The 19,327-nt window shown below is 40.1% G+C and overlaps 1 protein-coding gene across 1 annotated transcript; it reads left to right on the forward strand.

Moving 5' to 3' along the window:
- Nucleotides 1-9,941: 9,941 nt before the first annotated feature.
- On the forward strand, nucleotides 9,942-17,023 carry LOC116359879 (NLR family CARD domain-containing protein 3-like; the record flags this gene model as incomplete). Its single annotated transcript, XM_031813756.1, has 6 exons — nucleotides 9,942-10,161; nucleotides 10,544-12,335; nucleotides 12,612-12,785; nucleotides 14,746-14,919; nucleotides 16,045-16,091; nucleotides 16,491-17,023. Coding segments are annotated over 6 exons (2,940 nt in total), but the record flags the coding sequence as incomplete, so codon positions are not given.
- Nucleotides 17,024-19,327: the final 2,304 nt, after the last annotated feature.

The following is a 19,327-nucleotide window of genomic DNA, read 5'->3' on the forward strand; positions in this document are numbered from 1 at the left end:
GGGTGTGATATGGGGTGGGCATTCTATGTTTTGGCTGGGTATGGTTCAGGGACAGCTGTCTATCGTTGTCTCTGATTGGTTAGGTCAGGGTGTGATGTGGGGTGGGCATTCTATGTTTTGGCTGGGTATGGTTCAGGGACAGCTGTCTATCGTTGTCTCTGATTGGTTAGGTCAGGGTGTGATGTGGGGTGGGCATTCTATGTTTTGGCTGGGTATGGTTCAGGGACAGCTGTCTATCGTTGTCTCTGATTGGTTAGGTCAGGGTGTGATGTGGGGTGGGCATTCTATGTTTTGGCTGGGTATGGTTCTCAGTCAGGGACAGCTGTCTATCGTTGTCGCTGATTGGGAACCATACTTAGGTAGCCCTTTTCTCTCCTTTCAGTGTGGGAAGTTAACTTTGTTTGTGGCTCTTTGCCCTGTAAGCTTCACGGTTGTTTTTCATTTGTTGTTTTGTTGGTGACATTTGTACGACAAATGTACGCTCACCACGCTGCACCTTAGTCTTCTACCAGCATCGTCCGTGACAGTATGTAGGGAATAGGGTGTTAGAGTTCTGGTCAAAGTAGTGCACTATGTAGGGAATAGGGTGCCACTTTGGGACAGCAACTCTGTCTTGAATCACTGGTCCTGCAGACTGCTAGTTGTTCATACGGTGTTGTTATTAATGATTAACCTTGAAATGCAGTGGACTGAATCAGGGTCACACAGTGTTGTTATTAATGATTAACCTTGAAATGCAGTAGTCTGAATCAGGGTCACACAGTGTTTGTTGGAGGTTTTAAACAAATCTACTCTGAAACAAAGGTATCACCTCAAACACATGGTTCTGGGCTTAAAGAAAGAAGACACCTGTACCATGTCAGATATGGAGTTGAAATGTATTACATGTTGAGTTGCATCCCAATATTACACTTTATATACATCACAGAAGACTGAAATATAACAAAACCATTTGGCAGAGAAACACCGGATTTTTGGCCTTATAAAACAATTAATGTTTATTAATTATGAAATCATTAAAAAAATATGAATAACATTCCACCATGAGGTCACTAGGTAATAATGATACAATATGAATAACATTCCACCATGAGGTCACTAGGTAATAATGATACAATATGAATAACATTCCACCATGAGGTCACTAGGTAATAATGATACAATATGAATAACATTCCACCATGAGGTCACTAGGTAATAATGATACAATATGAATAACATTCCACCATGAGGTCACTAGGTAATAATGATACAATATGAATAACATTCCACCATGAGGTCACTAGGTAATAATGATACAATATGAATAACATTCCACCATGAGGTCACTAGGTAATAATGATACAATATGAATAACATTCCACCATGAGGTCACTAGGTAATAATGATACAATATGAATAACATTCCACCATGAGGTCACTAGGTAATAATGATACAATATGAATAACATTCCACCATGAGGTCACTAGGTAATAATGATACAATATGAATAACATTCCACCATGAGGTCACTAGGTCATCTGACTGCAGGAAAGCAGCAGCTACACAGCGAGGTCACTAGGTCATCTGACTGCAGGAAAGCAGTAGCTACACAGCGAGGTCACTAGGTCATCTGACTGCAGGAAAGCAGTAGCTACACAGCGAGGTCACTAGATCATCTGACTACAGGAAAGCAGTAGCTACACAGCGAGGTCTCTAGGTCATCTGACTGCAGGAAAGCAGTAGCTACACAGCGAGGTCACTAGGTCATCTGACTACAGGAAAGCAGTAGCTACACAGCGAGGTCACTAGGTCATCTGACTGCAGGAAAGCAGTAGCTACACAGCGAGGTCACTAGGTCATCTGACTGCAGGAAAGCAGTAGCTACACAGCGAGGTCACTAGGTCATCTGACTGCAGGAAAGCAGTAGCTACACAGCGATTGTGTAAACCCATGGCTTGAATACAAAGTTAATCAGTAACTAAAATGACACACAGGTTCTTGACATTGGGGAGGTGAATAAACTGTTCCCAAGGTTTCTTTCTCAGCACAACGGAACATATCTCAATGACTTGACATGTTCTGGTTGTGAATTCTGGCTACAAGGTAAGAATCTTCCCAGTGATTATTGTAAAGTGTGTAGAGAAATTCAATGCCTGGCGTTATTTTAGTATAGTGAATGACAGTAAAACACTCAGATGTAACAGTCCATTTCACCTGGGACAGCTACGTGACAGTTCAATCATACAAAATGGCGCTAACTGGGTGTAGTCAAGTCACATTATAACATGTTGTTCATATAGCTAACTGGGTGTAGGCAAGTCACATTATAACATGTTGTTCATATAGCTAACTGGGTGTAGTCAAGTCACATTATAACATGTTGTTCATATAGCTAACTGGGTGTAGGCAAGTCACATTATAACATGTTGTTCATACAGCTAACTGGGTGTAGGCAAGTCACATTATAACATGTTGTTCATATAGCTAACTGGGTGTAGGCAAGTCACATTATAACATGTTGTTCATATAGCTAACTGGGTGTAGTCAAGTCACATTATAACATGTTGTTCATATAGCTAACTGGGTGTAGTCAAGTCACATTATAACATGTTGTTCATACAGCTAACTGGGTGTAGTCAAGTCATATTATAACATGTTGTTCATATAGCTAACTGGGTGTAGGCAAGTCACATTATAACATGTTGTTCATATAGCTAACTGGGTGTAGTCAAGTCATATTATAACATGTTGTTCATATAGCTAACTGGGTGTAGTCAAGTCACATTATAACATGTTGTTCATACATCTAACTGGGTGTAGGCAAGTCACATTATAACATGTTGTTCATATAGCTAACTGGGTGTAGTCAAGTCACATTATAACATGTTGTTCATATAGCTAACTGGGTGTAGGCAAGTCATATTATAACATGTTGTTCATATAGCTAACTGGGTGTAGTCAAGTCACATTATAACATGTTGTTCATATAGCTAACTGGGTGTAGTCAAGTCACATTATAACATGTTGTTCATATAGCTAACTGGGTGTAGTCAAGTCACATAACATGTTGTTCATACAGCTAACTGGGTGTAGTCAAGTCATATTATAACATGTTGTTCATATAGCTAACTGGGTGTAGGCAAGTCACATTATAACATGTTGTTCATATAGCTAACTGGGTGTAGTCAAGTCATATTATAACATGTTGTTCATATAGCTAACTGGGTGTAGGCAAGTCACATTATAACATGTTGTTCATACATCTAACTGGGTGTAGGCAAGTCACATTATAACATGTTGTTCATATAGCTAACTGGGTGTAGTCAAGTCACATTATAACATGTTGTTCATATAGCTAACTGGGTGTAGTCAAGTCACATTATAACATGTTGTTCATACATCTAACTGGGTGTAGGCAAGTCACATTATAACATGTTGTTCATATAGCTAACTGGGTGTAGGCAAGTCACATTCAATAACATGTTGTTCATATAGCTAACTGGGTGTAGTCAAGTCATATTATAACATGTTGTTCATATAGCTAACTGGGTGTAGTCAAGTCACATTATAACATGTTGTTCATATAGCTAACTGGGTGTAGTCAAGTCATATTATAACATGTTGTTCATATAGCTAACTGGGTGTAGTCAAGTCATATTATAACATGTTGTTCATATAGCTAACTGGGTGTAGTCAAGTCACATTATAACATGTTGTTCATATAGCTAACTGGGTGTAGTCAAGTCACATTATAACATGTTGTTCATATAGCTAACTGGGTGTAGGCAAGTCATATTATAACATGTTGTTCATATAGCTAACTGGGTGTAGTCAAGTCACATTATAACATGTTGTTCATATAGCTAACTGGGTGTAGTCAAGTCACATTATAACATGTTGTTCATATAGCTAACTGGGTGTAGGCAAGTCACATTATAACATGTTGTTCATATAGCTAACTGGGTGTAGGCAAGTCACATTATAACATGTTGTTCATATAGCTAACTGGGTGTAGTCAAGTCACATTATAACATGTTGTTCATATAGCTAACTGGGTGTAGTCAAGTCACATTATAACATGTTGTTCATATAGCTAACTGGGTGTAGTCAAGTCACATTATAACATGTTGTTCATACAGCTAACTGGGTGTAGTCAAGTCACATTATAACATGTTGTTCATATAGCTAACTGGGTGTAGTCAAGTCACATTATAACATGTTGTTCATACAGCTAACTGGGTGTAGTCAAGTCACATTATAACATGTTGTTCATACAGCTAACTGGGTGTAGGCAAGTCACATTATAACATGTTGTTCATATAGCTAACTGGGTGTAGTCAAGTCATATTATAACATGTTGTTCATATAGCTAACTGGGTGTAGGCAAGTCACATTATAACATGTTGTTCATATAGCTAACTGGGTGTAGTCAAGTCACATTATAACATGTTGTTCATATAGCTAACTGGGTGTAGGCAAGTCACATTATAACATGTTGTTCATATAGCTAACTGGGTGTAGTCAAGTCATATTATAACATGTTGTTCATATAGCTAACTGGGTGTAGTCAAGTCACATTATAACATGTTGTTCATATAGCTAACTGGGTGTAGTCAAGTCACATTATAACATGTTGTTCATATAGCTAACTGGGTGTAGTCAAGTCACATTATAACATGTTGTTCATACATCTAACTGGGTGTAGGCAAGTCACATTATAACATGTTGTTCATATAGCTAACTGGGTGTAGTCAAGTCACATTATAACATGTTGTTCATATAGCTAACTGGGTGTAGTCAAGTCACATTATAACATGTTGTTCATACATCTAACTGGGTGTAGGCAAGTCACATTATAACATGTTGTTCATATAGCTAACTGGGTGTAGTCAAGTCACATTATAACATGTTGTTCATATATCTAACTGGGTGTAGTCAAGTCATATTATAACATGTTGTTCATATATCTAACTGGGTGTAGTCAAGTCACATTATAACATGTTGTTCATACAGCTAACTGGGTGTAGTCAAGTCATATTATAACATGTTGTTCATATAGCTAACTGGGTGTAGGCAAGTCACATTATAACATGTTGTTCATATAGCTAACTGGGTGTAGTCAAGTCACATTATAACATGTTGTTCATACATCGTATATTGAGGTTATTTTACCATTTGTATGTTTTATGTATAAATTGTAAGTCGTCTTTCAGAATATCAGAACATTTGTTGTTTTCTAAATTCCAATGAGCTCCTGCTTCCTGTGTAATTTGGTATGAAACCACTGAACATACTTTTCTTAACATTAATATTATGAACTGAATTCAGTAACAGCATCATCATATCATGTTGAACAAAGCAACACACTAGAATGAGAGAAATTATTCAAAGAGAAAGTGAGACATTATTATTATTATTATTATATATTAGATATTGTTATTATTACTATTATTATATTATTATTATTATGGACAAAAGGTGAAAAATATAAAATCACCTGACTGTTTGGATGTGTCTGTTAGTAAATGTTTATTTCTAAGAGATAATGAATAAAATAATTAGTTGTCACTGTGTTAACCACAACCAACATGTTGGATCTCTGTTTAGTTGTCACTGTGTTAACCACAACCAACATGTTGGATCTCTGTTTAGTTGTCACTGTGTTAACCACAACCAACATGTTGGATCTCTGTTTAGTTGTCACTGTGTTAACCACAACCAACATGTTGGATCTCTGTTTAGTTGTCACTGTGTTAACCACAACCAACATGTTGGATCTCTGTTTAGTTGTCACTGTGTTAACCACAACCAACATGTTGGATCTCTGTTTAGTTGTCACTGTGTTAACCACAACCAACATGCTGGATCTCTGTTTAGTTGTCACTGTGTTAACCACAACCAACATGTTGGATCTCTGTTTAGTTGTCACTGTGTTAAACACAACCAACATGTTGGATCTCTGTTTAGTTGTCACTGTGTTAACCACAACCAACATGTTGGATCTCTGTTTAGGGGTCAGTGCTCTAAAATGAGTCTCTCTGGGGAGAGAGAGGAGGTGGGCCCTGCCTCTAAAATGAGTCTCTCTGGGGCGAGAGAGGAGGGGGGCCTTGCCTCTAAAATGCATCTCTCTGAGGGACATGACACCAAAGCTAAGAGGTAAGATGACCATTTATAAAGAATTTATCGAGTTCATTCAAAAAATAAATAGCTATCTTAAGATGAAACACTATATATCCATTGTTTATCAGGAATGGAATATTCGTATCCTGTATATTTGAATGTGATATGGGTTGTCTCACCTAAAAAAGCACTTACTGTAAATCACTCTGGATAAGAGCATCTGCTAAATCAGGGGTTCTCAATCCGGGGTCTGGGGAGGTACTGCAGGGGTTCTCAATCCGGGGTCTGAGGAGGTACTGCAGGGGTTCTCAATCCGGGGTCTGGGGAGGTACTGCAGGGGTTCTCAATCTGGGGTCTGTGGAGGTACTGCAGGGGTTCTCAATCTGGGGTCTGAGGAGGTACTGCAGGGGTTCTCAATCTGGAGTCTGTGGAGGTACTGCAGGGGTTCTCAATCCGGGGTCTGTGGAGGTACTGCAGGGGTTCTCAATCCGGGGTCTGCGGAAGGGACTGCAGGGGTTCCACGGCACCCTGACTGTACTCGTTGCAATGTCAGACATTTGATAGAATTTTTACATGACACGACCACTTTGTCTGCTCTTAATTATTGCCTAATATAGTAGAATGCGTATTTTTTTAAACCAATTCTGATGGTTGTTACCGTTATATCAACACTCTCTTCACACCCGTTTAACAACTCTAAATATCTTTGGAATAGAAGGCATCAAGTCCCTTGCCAATAATGTTGCCCACAACGTTGCATACAATGTTCATTTTCATTGATCACATATTACACCCTAGATGCCTTCAAATGCCCAATTTATATCCATGCCCAGTTTAGGATTATTATTTAACAACATGTAGATAATTAAATAACAACATGATGTTGTGCTCCAAAGGGAGAACTTGAAATGACATGATGTAGATAATTAAATAATCAGAAGAACAACGTGTTTATTATTATACACTCTACGTGTTTAGAAAATAAGGTTCCTTAAGGAATAAATCATATATTTTAGTGTTCATTGAAGAAGAACCTCTAGAGTTCTGATCAACAAAAGGTTCATGTTTTGAGGATGTGAACCCAGCAGCCCTCCAGTGGTCAGATCAATTCCACCTGTTTTTTCCAGCGCCCGGCCCGGGATTCGAACCAGCCACCTTTCGGTCACAGCGCCAACTCCAACCTGAGTTAATCTTCAGAAATAAGCATGAGTTAATCTGCCAAAATGAAGACAAAATGCTATGCAGTTATACGTAATTATTATACATAACTCATTGCCAAAAGCACAAGACATACTGTTGCATGTAGGTCTACATTATTTATGGGTTGATCACATAGAAATATAAAAACATTATTTTAACTACTACAAAGCAATTACATGTGGCTCAGGAACCACTGACTCACTGCATTATTCTATAGTATTATCAAGACACCTGCTGTTAACTCTTAACTACTTAGGACAGCTCACGAGGAGTCCTAAATATCTGCCGACTAGGTGGGTAGGTAATTTAGGTAATGGGTAGGTAACTAGGTCATTTATACCCAAAGATGTAAAATGTCTTTATTCTCAGCACTTATACGACCAATGTTCTACTCTGAGACACTTTGTGGGTATGGACCCAGATCTCAACATATTGTTATAAAAAGACATAGAATGTTTGTTTTACATAATAATAATAAATGAATATTACTAATGTAACCCACTGTAAAGACTGGGTTCAGTTGATTGTGTTGCACTGATCATGTCCGCGTTCTGGAACTGTCCGCATCCCCGTACAGAACTGTCCGCGTCCCCGTACAGAACTGTCCGCGTCCCCGTACAGAACTGTCCGCGTCCCCGTACAGAACTGTCCGCGTCCCCGTTCGGTGTGGATGTTGTCCGGTTACGCGCAGAGTGGACTGAGGTGATCTTGGGGAATAACGACGGAGTTTGTTACAGTGTTGAAACACCGAAGTTTATTGTTCAATTTGCTTTTTTCCTTACGGTCAGGGACAGTATGAGTGTAGCCAGATCCTTTTCACTCTCTATCCTTGTTTAAGTTTGTGGTTCACCGGATTCATCATCGAGACGAGGGAAAGACGAACGACCTGCTAACTAACCAAGCTATTCGGTACAGCTCGGTAAGCTAGCTAGCTACTCTACCAGCAGCATCCTAGTTATCCTAGCTAGTCGGTACAGCTCGGTAAGCTAGCTAGCTACTCTACCAGCAGCATCCTAGTTATCCTAGCTAGTCGGTACAGCTCGGTAAGCTAGCTAGCTACTCTACCAGCAGCATCCTAGTTACCATAGCTACTCTACCAGCAGCATCCTAGTTACCATAGCTACTCTACCAGCAGCATCCTAGTTACCATAGCTACTCTACCAGCAGCATCCTGGTTACCATAGCTACTCTACCAGCAGCATCCTAGTTACCATAGCTACCACTACATCATCACCGGCTGTCTGCATTTCTTGTGGACCGATGGAGCTCCCCGGTTGTTTCTTCCACCTGTTAAATCCCGGTGAGGGCTTCTCCCTCTCTCGTTGACGGATGCTGGCTACCTCTGTCCGGTTCTCCTCTCTTCACTAGATGGACGGTAACTTTAGTGTTTAAACCCTCTGTGTCCAATGACCAAACTTTTGAATATTATTTTCAACAACCTCGAGAGTGCGTCTTCCAGCCCTCCAACGAGCGTCTAGAAGTCAGTTCTATTTGTGACGCAGTTCGCGCTGCATCTCCTCATTGGTTTATAGAAGCAGATACCCACGTGCCATCTCCTCATTGGTTTATAGAGGCAGGTACCCACGTGCCATCTCCTCATTGGTTTATAGAGGCAGGTACCCACGTGCCATCTCCTCATTGGTTTATAGAGGCAGGTACCCACGTGCCATCTCCTCATTGGTTTATAGAGGCAGGTACCCATGTGCCATCTCCTCATTGGTTTATAGAGGCAGGTACCCACGTGCCATCTCCTCATTGGTTTATAGAGGCAGGTACCCACGTGCCATCTCCTCATTTAGCAAAAAAACATAACTTCTTTAAACATTAAAAGCTAATTTATGAACATTTATGAAAATTGATAAATAGCTTTTTGGAATGAAACTCTTCTTATGTTTCCCCATCTGAGCTCAGAGTAGATGAGAGATGTAATGTTTGTCTCTGTTGTGTTGAAGTCCAATCAAGCAGGAGAGACCAGCCTCCCCTGTACCCAGCTGTGTATCCATGAAGAGTGACCGGTCTATGGAACAACCTATACAGTTTAGAAAGGGAGACTTTTCTACTGAACAAAGGTAAGAAGAACTCATGGGTCCTGGTCAGTGAGTTAAACAACACTATTTTTAGTAATTTCTCCTCTCCCATTTTCCCATTTATTGTTGTTGTTTTCATAATCCATAGGCTCATCATTTTGTCCATTTTCATAGTCCTAAAACAATATTAAACAAACACAACATTCCCTCCCTGTGTGTGTGTGTGTGTGTGTGTGTGTGTGTGTGTGTGTGTGTGTGTGTGTGTGTGTGTGTGTGTGTGTGTGTGTGTGTGTGTGTGTGTGTGTGTGTGTGTGTGTGTGTGTGTGTGTGTGTGTGTGTGTGTGTACTCCCTGGATGAGGAGATGTAATCTCATGTTTTTTTCCACAGAAACCAACAGGAGAGATCAGAGTCAGAGATTCTCAGTGGTCAGTCTTCCCAGAGTCATCAAACAGACCTGGACTCCATATTCAGTGTATGTGGTCCTGTTATGTACATTTGTTTTTGTTTACCTCAAGTAAAGTTGATCTGTCAATCATTCATTAATGTGTTGATGAGAAAGCATTTATTCTCTTGCTTAACTTATTTACTTTATTTATTTCAGTTGCTTGAAGAGAAAATTATGACATTTGTGAAGAACGAGCTGAAGATGTTCAAGAGGATTCTTAGTCCAGAACTCCCAGAAGGCTTTGAGAGTCAGAATCAGGATAAGGAAGTGGTGGATGCTGAAGATGAGCAGCAGGAGAGCAGTGCCAGAAAGGGGGCTCTGAAGATCACACTGCACATCCTGAGCAAAATGAACCAGAAGGAGCTTGCTGACACACTGGAGAAATGTAAGATCTGTCTGCCTCATGTTGAATGCTGATTCATAACATGTAAAAGCTGTAGCTAAAGTACAGCTAAAGTAGCTGTGTAACTCAATGATATTGTAGCAGCCTTAACACAACACCTAGTGACCTCATCAAGTAGCAGCAGGGATGTGTTGTGGTGATTAATTTAGAGAGAGATAGAGAACATTAATAATACCATCAATAATACCAATAATAATATAATCAGTCACACCAGTCTGTAATGCATTATGAAAACATTTACACATTTATACAGTCAGTTAAGAGAATAAGTTATTATAATGTACAACTTTATAACAGTCCTACAATACTGTAGGCATTAAAACAGACGTAATATTAATATCCTCTGTGTTATTTCTTCATTCAGGTGAGCTTGCTGTGATTTGCCAACGTGAACTCAAATCTAGTCTAAAGAAGAAGTTTCAATGTGTATTTGAGGGGATCGCTAAACAAGGAAACCCAACACTTCTCAATAAGATCTACACAGAGCTCTACATCACAGAGGGTGGAACAGGAGATGTCAATAATGAACATGAGCTGAGACAGATTCAGACAACAACCAGGAAACAAGCAAGACCAGAGACTGCAATCAAATGTAACGACATCTTCAAACCCTTAACTGGACAAGACAAACCTATCAGAACTGTGCTGACAAAGGGAGTCGCTGGCATTGGAAAAACAGTCTCTGTGCAGAAGTTCATTCTGGACTGGGCTGAAGGAAAAGCAAATCAGGATGTCCAATTTGTATTTTCATTCCCTTTTCGGGAGCTGAATTTGATGAAAGAGGACAAACACACTTTCATTGAACTTCTCAATCACTTCTCAATGGAAACCAAACAATCAGGAATCTCCAACTACAACAAGTACAAAATTCTGCTCATCTTTGATGGTCTGGATGAGTGCCGACTGCCCCTAGACTTCCAGAAGAACAAGATCTGTTGGGATGTCACAGAGTCAACCTCAGTGGATGTTCTGCTGACAAATCTCATCAAGGGACATCTGCTTCCCTCTGCTCTCCTCTGGATAACTACCCGACCTGCAGCAGCCAATAAGATCCCTTCAGGGTGTGTTGACCAGGTGACAGAGGTACGAGGGTTCAATGACCCACAGAAGGAGGAGTACTTCAGGAAGAGATTCAGTGATGAGGACCTGGCCAACAGAATCATCTCACACATAAAGACATCAAGGAGCCTCCACATCATGTGCCACATTCCAGTCTTCTGTTGGATTTCTGCAACAGTCCTTGAACACATGCTGAAACAGAAGAGAGAAGAGATGCCCAAGACTCTGACTGAGATGTACACACACCTTGTGGAGTTTCATACCAAACAGAAGAATGAAAAGTATCTTGGGAAAGAAGAGACAGGTCCACACTGGAATAAAGAGAGCATTCTGTCACTGGGAAAACTGGCTTTTCAACAGCTTGTGAAGGGCAATCTGATTTTCTATGAAGAAGACCTGAAAGAGGCTGGCATTGATGTCAACGAAGCCTCAGTGTACTCAGGATTGTGCACACAGCTCTTTAAAGAGGAATGTGGGCTGTACCAGGACAAGGTGTACTGCTTTGTTCATCTGAGCATTCAGGAGTTTCTGGCTGCTGTATATGTGTTCCTCTCATTCATCAACAACAATGAGAATCTAATGGATGAACTGCAAACTAGATCCAGGAACTTTTCTGTGAGGATCAAACAAAGGCGTAAAGTTACTGTCTACAAGAGTGCTGTGGATAAAGCCTTACAAAGTGAGACGGGAAACCTGGACCTTTTCCTCCGCTTCCTTCTGGGCCTCTCACTGGAGTCCAATCAGAAGCACTTACGAGGTCTACTGACAAAGGCAAGAAGCAGCTCACAGAGCCATGAAGAAACAGTCAAGTACATCAAGGAGAAGATCGGGGAGGATCTCTCTCCAGAGAGGAGCATCAATCTGTTCCACTGTCTGAATGAACTGAATGACCATTCTCTAGTGGAGGAGATCCAAAGATACCTGAGATCAGGAAGTCTCTCAAAACCCAACCTGTCACCTGCACAGTGGTCAGCTCTGGTCTTTGTGTTGCTGACTTCAGAAAAGGAGCTGGATGTGTTTGACCTGAAGAAATACTCCAGATCAGAGGAAGGTCTTCTGAGGCTGCTGCCAGTGGTCAAAGCCTCCAGAGCTGCTCTGTGAGTAAATAAAATGACATATAAGAACTAATCATCAGGAAGAAATATTCAGTTTAGAGAAAAATATGTATTATAATATGTATATAATATTATATTGAACAACATATTGAATAAATTCATAGATTTTCACATTAGTACAACAATATTGCCATTCTAGGAGACGGAAGATGGATCTATATGTTGTTTGAGAGAATAAACCAAATGCATCTATTATTGTCCTTCTACACTACTGGTGTTAAATTGTGTGTTTGTGAAGTCATGATGATCTCTTTGCAGGCTGTCAGGCTGTGGAGTCACAGAGGAAGGCTGTGCTTCTCTGGTCTCAGCTCTGGAGTCAAACCCCTCACACCTGAGAGAGCTGGACCTGAGTAACAATGATCTGAAGGATTCAGGAGTGGAGCTGCTCTCTGCTGGACTGGGGAATCCCCACTGTAAACTGGAGACTCTGAGGTCAGTATTCCTGTAGTTGGTCAACAAGTGATAACTGTTCACCAGATCCACATGTGTTTACCAGACACACATAGTCCACACCATATGTGTTTGGACAGTGAAGCTTACAGTTTTAAATGTGGTGCTCTGCTCCAGCATTTTGGATTTGAGATACAATGTTTCATATTAGGAGACAGGACAGAATGTCACCTTTTATTTGAGGTTGATGGCATTTTGGATTATAGATAAAAATTCCCATACAGTTTTTTTGATAACCTGCAAAATCTGCAGTGTTTCATACAAAGGTCTGTAATTTTTATCAACTGTGAGAGATGGAATCTAAAACTAAAATCCAGAAAATCACATTGTATGATCTTTAAGTAATTAATTTGCATCATTAGGGAGGCAAAAAGTATCGGGAGGAGGAATTACAGGAATCTCAGCGCCCCCAGGTGTTTGTCACAACACAAACATTACCTCACAGTGACGGGGTGCAAAGAACTGAACTAAATAGTGGTAATGACATACAAGTGTGTGAACAGGTGATCAGAATTCAGGGGATCTACGTGTTTGAGACTGTGATCTGGAAACAGACGTTACACCATCCACCATTTTAATATTAGGCAAAACCTAAAACAAAACCAAAACCAACTGCAAATGCAATCAACGAGTTTACAACAAAATACTAAACTTTTGACTACTTTAATACACTATAATTTACTATTTTAATACACTAAGTCAATTGGTCAGAATGCTTATGTCTTCTTCTAATGGGGGACTAGATACATAAAGTGCTTTCATTTTTAATCGTGAAACAGATATGTATTAAAATATCCTCAAATAAAAGGTGACATTATAAACTGTATGGTGTGGACTGTATACTCAATACAATCTGATACCTCACTGTCTAAATAGATATGGTGTGGACTGTATACTCAATACAATCTGATACCTCACTGTCTAAATAGATATGGTGTGGACTGTATACTCAATACAATCTAAATCTGATACCTCACTGTCTAAATAGATATGGTGTGGACTGTATACTCAATACAATCTGATACCTCACTGTCTAAATAGATATGGTGTGGACTGTATACTCAATACAATCTGATACCTCACTGTCTAAATAGATATGGTGTGGACTGTATACTCAATACAATCTGATACCTCACTGTCTAAATAGATATGGTGTGGACTGTATACTCAATACAATCTAAATCTGATACCTCACTGTCTAAATAGATATGGTGTGGACTGTATATTCAATACAATCTGATACCTCACTGTCTAAATAGATATGGTGTGGACTGTATATTCAATACAATCTGATACCTCACTGTCTAAATAGATATGGTGTGGACTGTATACTCAATACAATCTGATATCTCACTGTCTAAATAGATATGGTGTGGACTGTATACTCAATACAATCTAAATCTGATACCTCACTGTCTAAATAGATATGGTGTGGACTGTATACTCAATACAATCTGATACCTCACTGTCTAAATAGATATGGTGTGGACTGTATACTCAATACAATCTGATTCCTCACTGTCTAAATAGATATGGTGTGGACTGTATACTCAATACAATCTAAATCTGATACCTCACTGTCTAAATAGATATGGTGTGGACTGTATACTCAATACAATCTGATACCTCACTGTCTAAATAGATATGGTGTGGACTGTATACTCAATACAATCTAAATCTGATTCCTCACTGTCTGTCTTCTGACTGATACTGCTTTTTAAACTGGTCTGGTCAGTCTACTATAATATTTGTACTAGACATGTTTCTATCTGCAGGCAATACTTTGATCATTTGTCATTTTTAATAATGATACACTATTTTATGAATAGATATGGAAGGTTTCAGGACACTGATATATCTGAATATGTACAAAAATATACTGCCACTATTTTCACCACCAAAGAATATCAGTGTGATTTTAATATGATTTGACTCTTTGCAGGCTGTCAGGCTGTCTAGTCACAGAGGAAGGCTGTGCTTCTCTGGTCTCAGCTCTGAGGTCAAACCCCTCACACCTGAGAGAGCTGGACCTGAGCTACAATCACCCAGGAGACTCAGGAGTCAGACAGCTCTCTGCTGGACTGGAGGATCCACACTGCAGACTGGAGAAACTCAAGTATGTAGAGGGTTTATGTCAATGTTCATATCAGACATGTTTGACTTATCAGTGTGTGTGTCCAGTGTTAAAGAAACAAAATAAATATCCCAAAACACCCCTAAACTAGACGAGCCTACTTCAATACAGTTCAATTCATACTTCAATTAACTAACTAACCAAAAATACAGCCCAGTTCTTAGACAAAGTATTCCTTAATGACTTGTCTTGTCCCCCCTTTTCCCACCATCAAACAAACAGTCATGAAGCACAACATACTCACTTAATTCCGGACAAATGTGACAAAAACCAAAAGAGAGGGAGAAATATAGAGACATTGAGACACAGAGAGATTGAGACACAGAGAGATTGAGACACAGAGAGATTGAGATACAGAGAGATTGAGACACAGGGAGATTGAGACACAGAGAGATTGAGACACAGAGAGATTGAGACACAGGGAGATTGAGACACAGAGCGATTGAGACACAGGGAGATTGAGACACAGAGAGATTGAGAGACAGAGAGATTGAGACACAGAGAGATTGAGACACAGAGAGATTGAGAGACAGAGAGATTGAGACACAGAGAGATTGAGACACAGAGAGATTGAGACACAGGGAGATTGAGACAAAGGGAGATTGAGACACAGGGAGATTGAGACACAGAGAGATTGAGACACAGAGAAAACAACTGACTGGCAAAGGGGATGTGATTGGGTAATGGAAACAGGAGGAGGTGTGTCTTCTGGGAAAGGGGATGTGATTGGGTAATGGAAACAGGAGGAGGTGTGTCTTCTGGGAAAGGGGATGTGATTGAGAAAAGGAGCAGGTGTCTTCCGATTAGCGACTGATTGGGGAATGATGATTGTTAGGACAAACTTATATGCTGACTGTGTGTGTGTGCATGTGTGTGTGTGTGTGTGTGTGCGTGTGTCCAGTGTCTGTGTGTGTGTGTGCATGTGTGTGTGTATCCAGAGTGTGTGTGTGTCCAGTTCTTCCAGTGTGTGTGTCCAGTGTGTGTGTGTGTGTCCAGTTTTTCCAGTGTGTGTGTGTGTGTGTGTGTGTGTGTTTGTACTGTGTTTGTGTGTGTGTGAGTTCAGGTGTATCCCTCAATGACTGTCTGTTCTTCTGCTTACCGCTACAGTGTGGAACATGGTGGAGAGAACAGAATGAAACCTGGGCTTAGAAAATGTGAGTGTTGACTGCTGTGAAGAATATGACTAAGAATAAGTCTTAATTCAAGTTAAGTCAAAGACCAACATCATTACTGACTTGGTCATATTAAATATCAGCTGTAGTTCTACAGAAGCAGAAATCAGGGACACCAACGTTTACAAAGAGTTGCTTTGACAGTGTGTGTGTGTGTGTGTGTGTGTGTGTGTGTGTGTGTGTGTGTGTAATTAATGGTAATAAGTGTGTTTTATATTACCATACAGTATAACATATGATCATTCAACAAGTCTCAAGTTACCTTAACTTCTCCTTTTGATACCTAGAAACATCTACATTAAATAAATTATTGAAAAGTGAGTTAACATTCTAATGTGAATGATGATGATTTCTAATATTGTGTCTGGTTTCATCCATCAGATGTCTGTGATCTCACACTGGACCTAAACACAGTAAACAGACTCCTCTCTCTGTCTGAGGAGAACAGAAAGGTGACATGTAGGAGAGAGAAGCTGCCGTATCCTGATCACCCAGAGAGATTTGAGGACCGTAGACAAGTGCTGTGTAGAGAGGGTCTGACTGGGCGCTGTTACTGGGAGGTAGAGTGGAGTGGGATAATGGGGGCTGTTATAGGAGTGACATATAAAGGAATCAGCAGGAGAGGAGGGGGTAAGGAATGTTGGCTTGGATACAATGACAAGTCCTGGAGTCTGTTCTGCTCTGACAACAGTTACATTGCCAGGCACAACAATAATCCCACTACCATAGACGTCCCCTCCTCCAGATCCCACAGAGTAGGAGTGTATCTGGACTGGCCAGCCGGCACTCTGTCCTTCTATAGAGCCTCTTCTGACACACTGACCCACCTGATCACATTCACCTCTACATTCACTGAGCCCCTCTATCCAGGGTTTAGGGTATATGATGACTCCTCAGTGTCCCTGTGCCAGTGATACACACAAACACACTGACACACTCACACACAGACACACACACACTTTGGACACATGCACACACAAACACACACTGGATACACACATTGGACACACACATTGGACACACACACATATTGGACACACACACACATTAGACACACGCTCTAGCACACGCACACACACACACTGGACACACACAGACACACACAGACACACACTCACACTGGACACACACTCTCTCTCTCTCACACACACACACACACACACACACACATATAGTCGTTTTCAAAAAAAATATGCCAGTCAGGGCACCAGTCTAGTGAGGACCAGTGGTTGCTTGGCAGTTTCTGGACCACGGGTTCTAGAACAGCTTCTATCCCAGTTCTATCTGTCTGTTAAATCATTTTCTGGACCACAGATTCTAGAACATCTTCTATCCCAGTTCTATCTGCCTGTTAAATCAGTTTCTGGATCACAGGTTCTAGAACAGCTTCTATCCCAGTTCTATCTGCCTGTTAAATCAGTTTCTGGCCCGCAGGTTCTAGAACAGCTTCTATCCGAGTTCTATCTGCCTGTTAAATCATCAACCTAAACTGTTTCCATCAGACTATTAGAACATGACTGAACCTTTTGGTTCCTTTTATATACTGTACTCGATACCATCTACTGCATCTTGCCTATGCCGTTCTGTACCATCACTCACTCATGTATGTTTATGTACATATTCTTTATCCCTTTACACTTGTGTATATAAGGTCATTGTTGTGAAATCGTTAGGTTAGATTACTCGTTGGTTATTACTGCATTGTCGGAACTAGAAGCACAAGCATTTCGCTAACCTCGCATTAACATCTGCTAACCATGTGTATGTGACAAATAAAATGTGATTTTCGTTTATTTAGTTGTACAAGTATACAAGAAGATATTGTATTTTTCATAATAAAACATAATTGAAACAAGAAAAGGCTGTTAATTGTGAAAACAATTTCATTTTTGATTTTACATTGCCTCTCCCAGTCGCAGGTTGATGTTTGTCATGAATCTTGACCTGGAGGCAGAACTGCGTGATTTACTCCAGATATTAAAAACCTGTTGATGCTAGGGGGCAGCATTTTCACTTTTGGATGAAAGGGGTGCCCAGAGTGAACTGCCTCCAACTCAGTCCCAGATGGGAATATATGCATCATATTATTGCTGGTGGATAGAAAACACTCTGAAGTTTCTAAAACCGTTTGAAATATGTCTGTGAGTATAACAGAACTCATATGGCAGACAAAAACCTGAGAAGAAATCCAAACAGGAAGTGAGAACTCAATTTAGAAAACAGTGCCATTGGTTGTCCATCTTAGATATGGATGAGCATGCACTTCCTAGAGCTTCCACAAGATGTCACCGTCTTTAGATTCTGGTTGTATGATTCTACTATAAAGGTGGGGCTCATAATAGCTCTTTGAGTGGGTGGTCTGGCAGAAAGCCTCGGTCTCGTTACGCGCGGTCACGAGAGAGTGTCCTCCCGTTCCTATGCTTTTCTTCAGACAATGAAATTCTCCGGTTGGAATCTTATTGCTGATTAATGTTTAAAACATCCTAAATATGGATTGCATACATCATTTGACTTGTTTCTACGACCTGTAACGGAACTTTTTGAGTTTTTGTCTGGAGGAATTACTTGTGCTTTTTGAAGATTGAATGCTGGGCTGAACAAGCTAACAACAAGTGGCTAAATTATGGGCTTTTTGGAACTTTATGGAACAAATCAGTCATTTATTGTCAAACTGGGATTCCTGGGACTGCCTTCTGATGAAGATATTCAAAGGTAAGTGAATATTTACAGTGTTTTTGTAGCTTCTGTTGACGCCAAAATGGCGGCTATTTCTATTTCTTTGGGTTCTGAGCGCCGTTCTCAGATTATAATTTTTCCGTACAGTTTGTTTTAAATCTGACACAGCGGTTGCATAGAGTATACGTTTATCTTTAATTCTGTGAATAACACTTGTATCTTTTATCAATGTTTATTGTGAGTATTTCTGCAAAATTACCGGATGTTTTGGAATCAAAACATTACTGCACGTAACGCGCCAATGTAAACTGAGATCCTTTATATATATATATACACATTATCGAACAAAACACAGAATACATGTATAACACGATGTCCTATGAGTGTCATCTGATGGAGATAATCAAAGGTTAGTGATTCATTTGATCTATATTTATGTTTTTGTGACTGTGACAAATCGCTGTGTGTGTTTTTGAATTTGGTGGTCATCTAACATAAATATATGTTGTGTTTTCACTGTAAAACGTTTTAAAAATCGGACA

Source organism: Oncorhynchus kisutch, unplaced genomic scaffold, assembly GCF_002021735.2.
Source record: "Oncorhynchus kisutch isolate 150728-3 unplaced genomic scaffold, Okis_V2 Okis06b-Okis10b_hom, whole genome shotgun sequence".
Classification (NCBI taxonomy): Eukaryota; Metazoa; Chordata; class Actinopteri; order Salmoniformes; family Salmonidae; genus Oncorhynchus; species Oncorhynchus kisutch.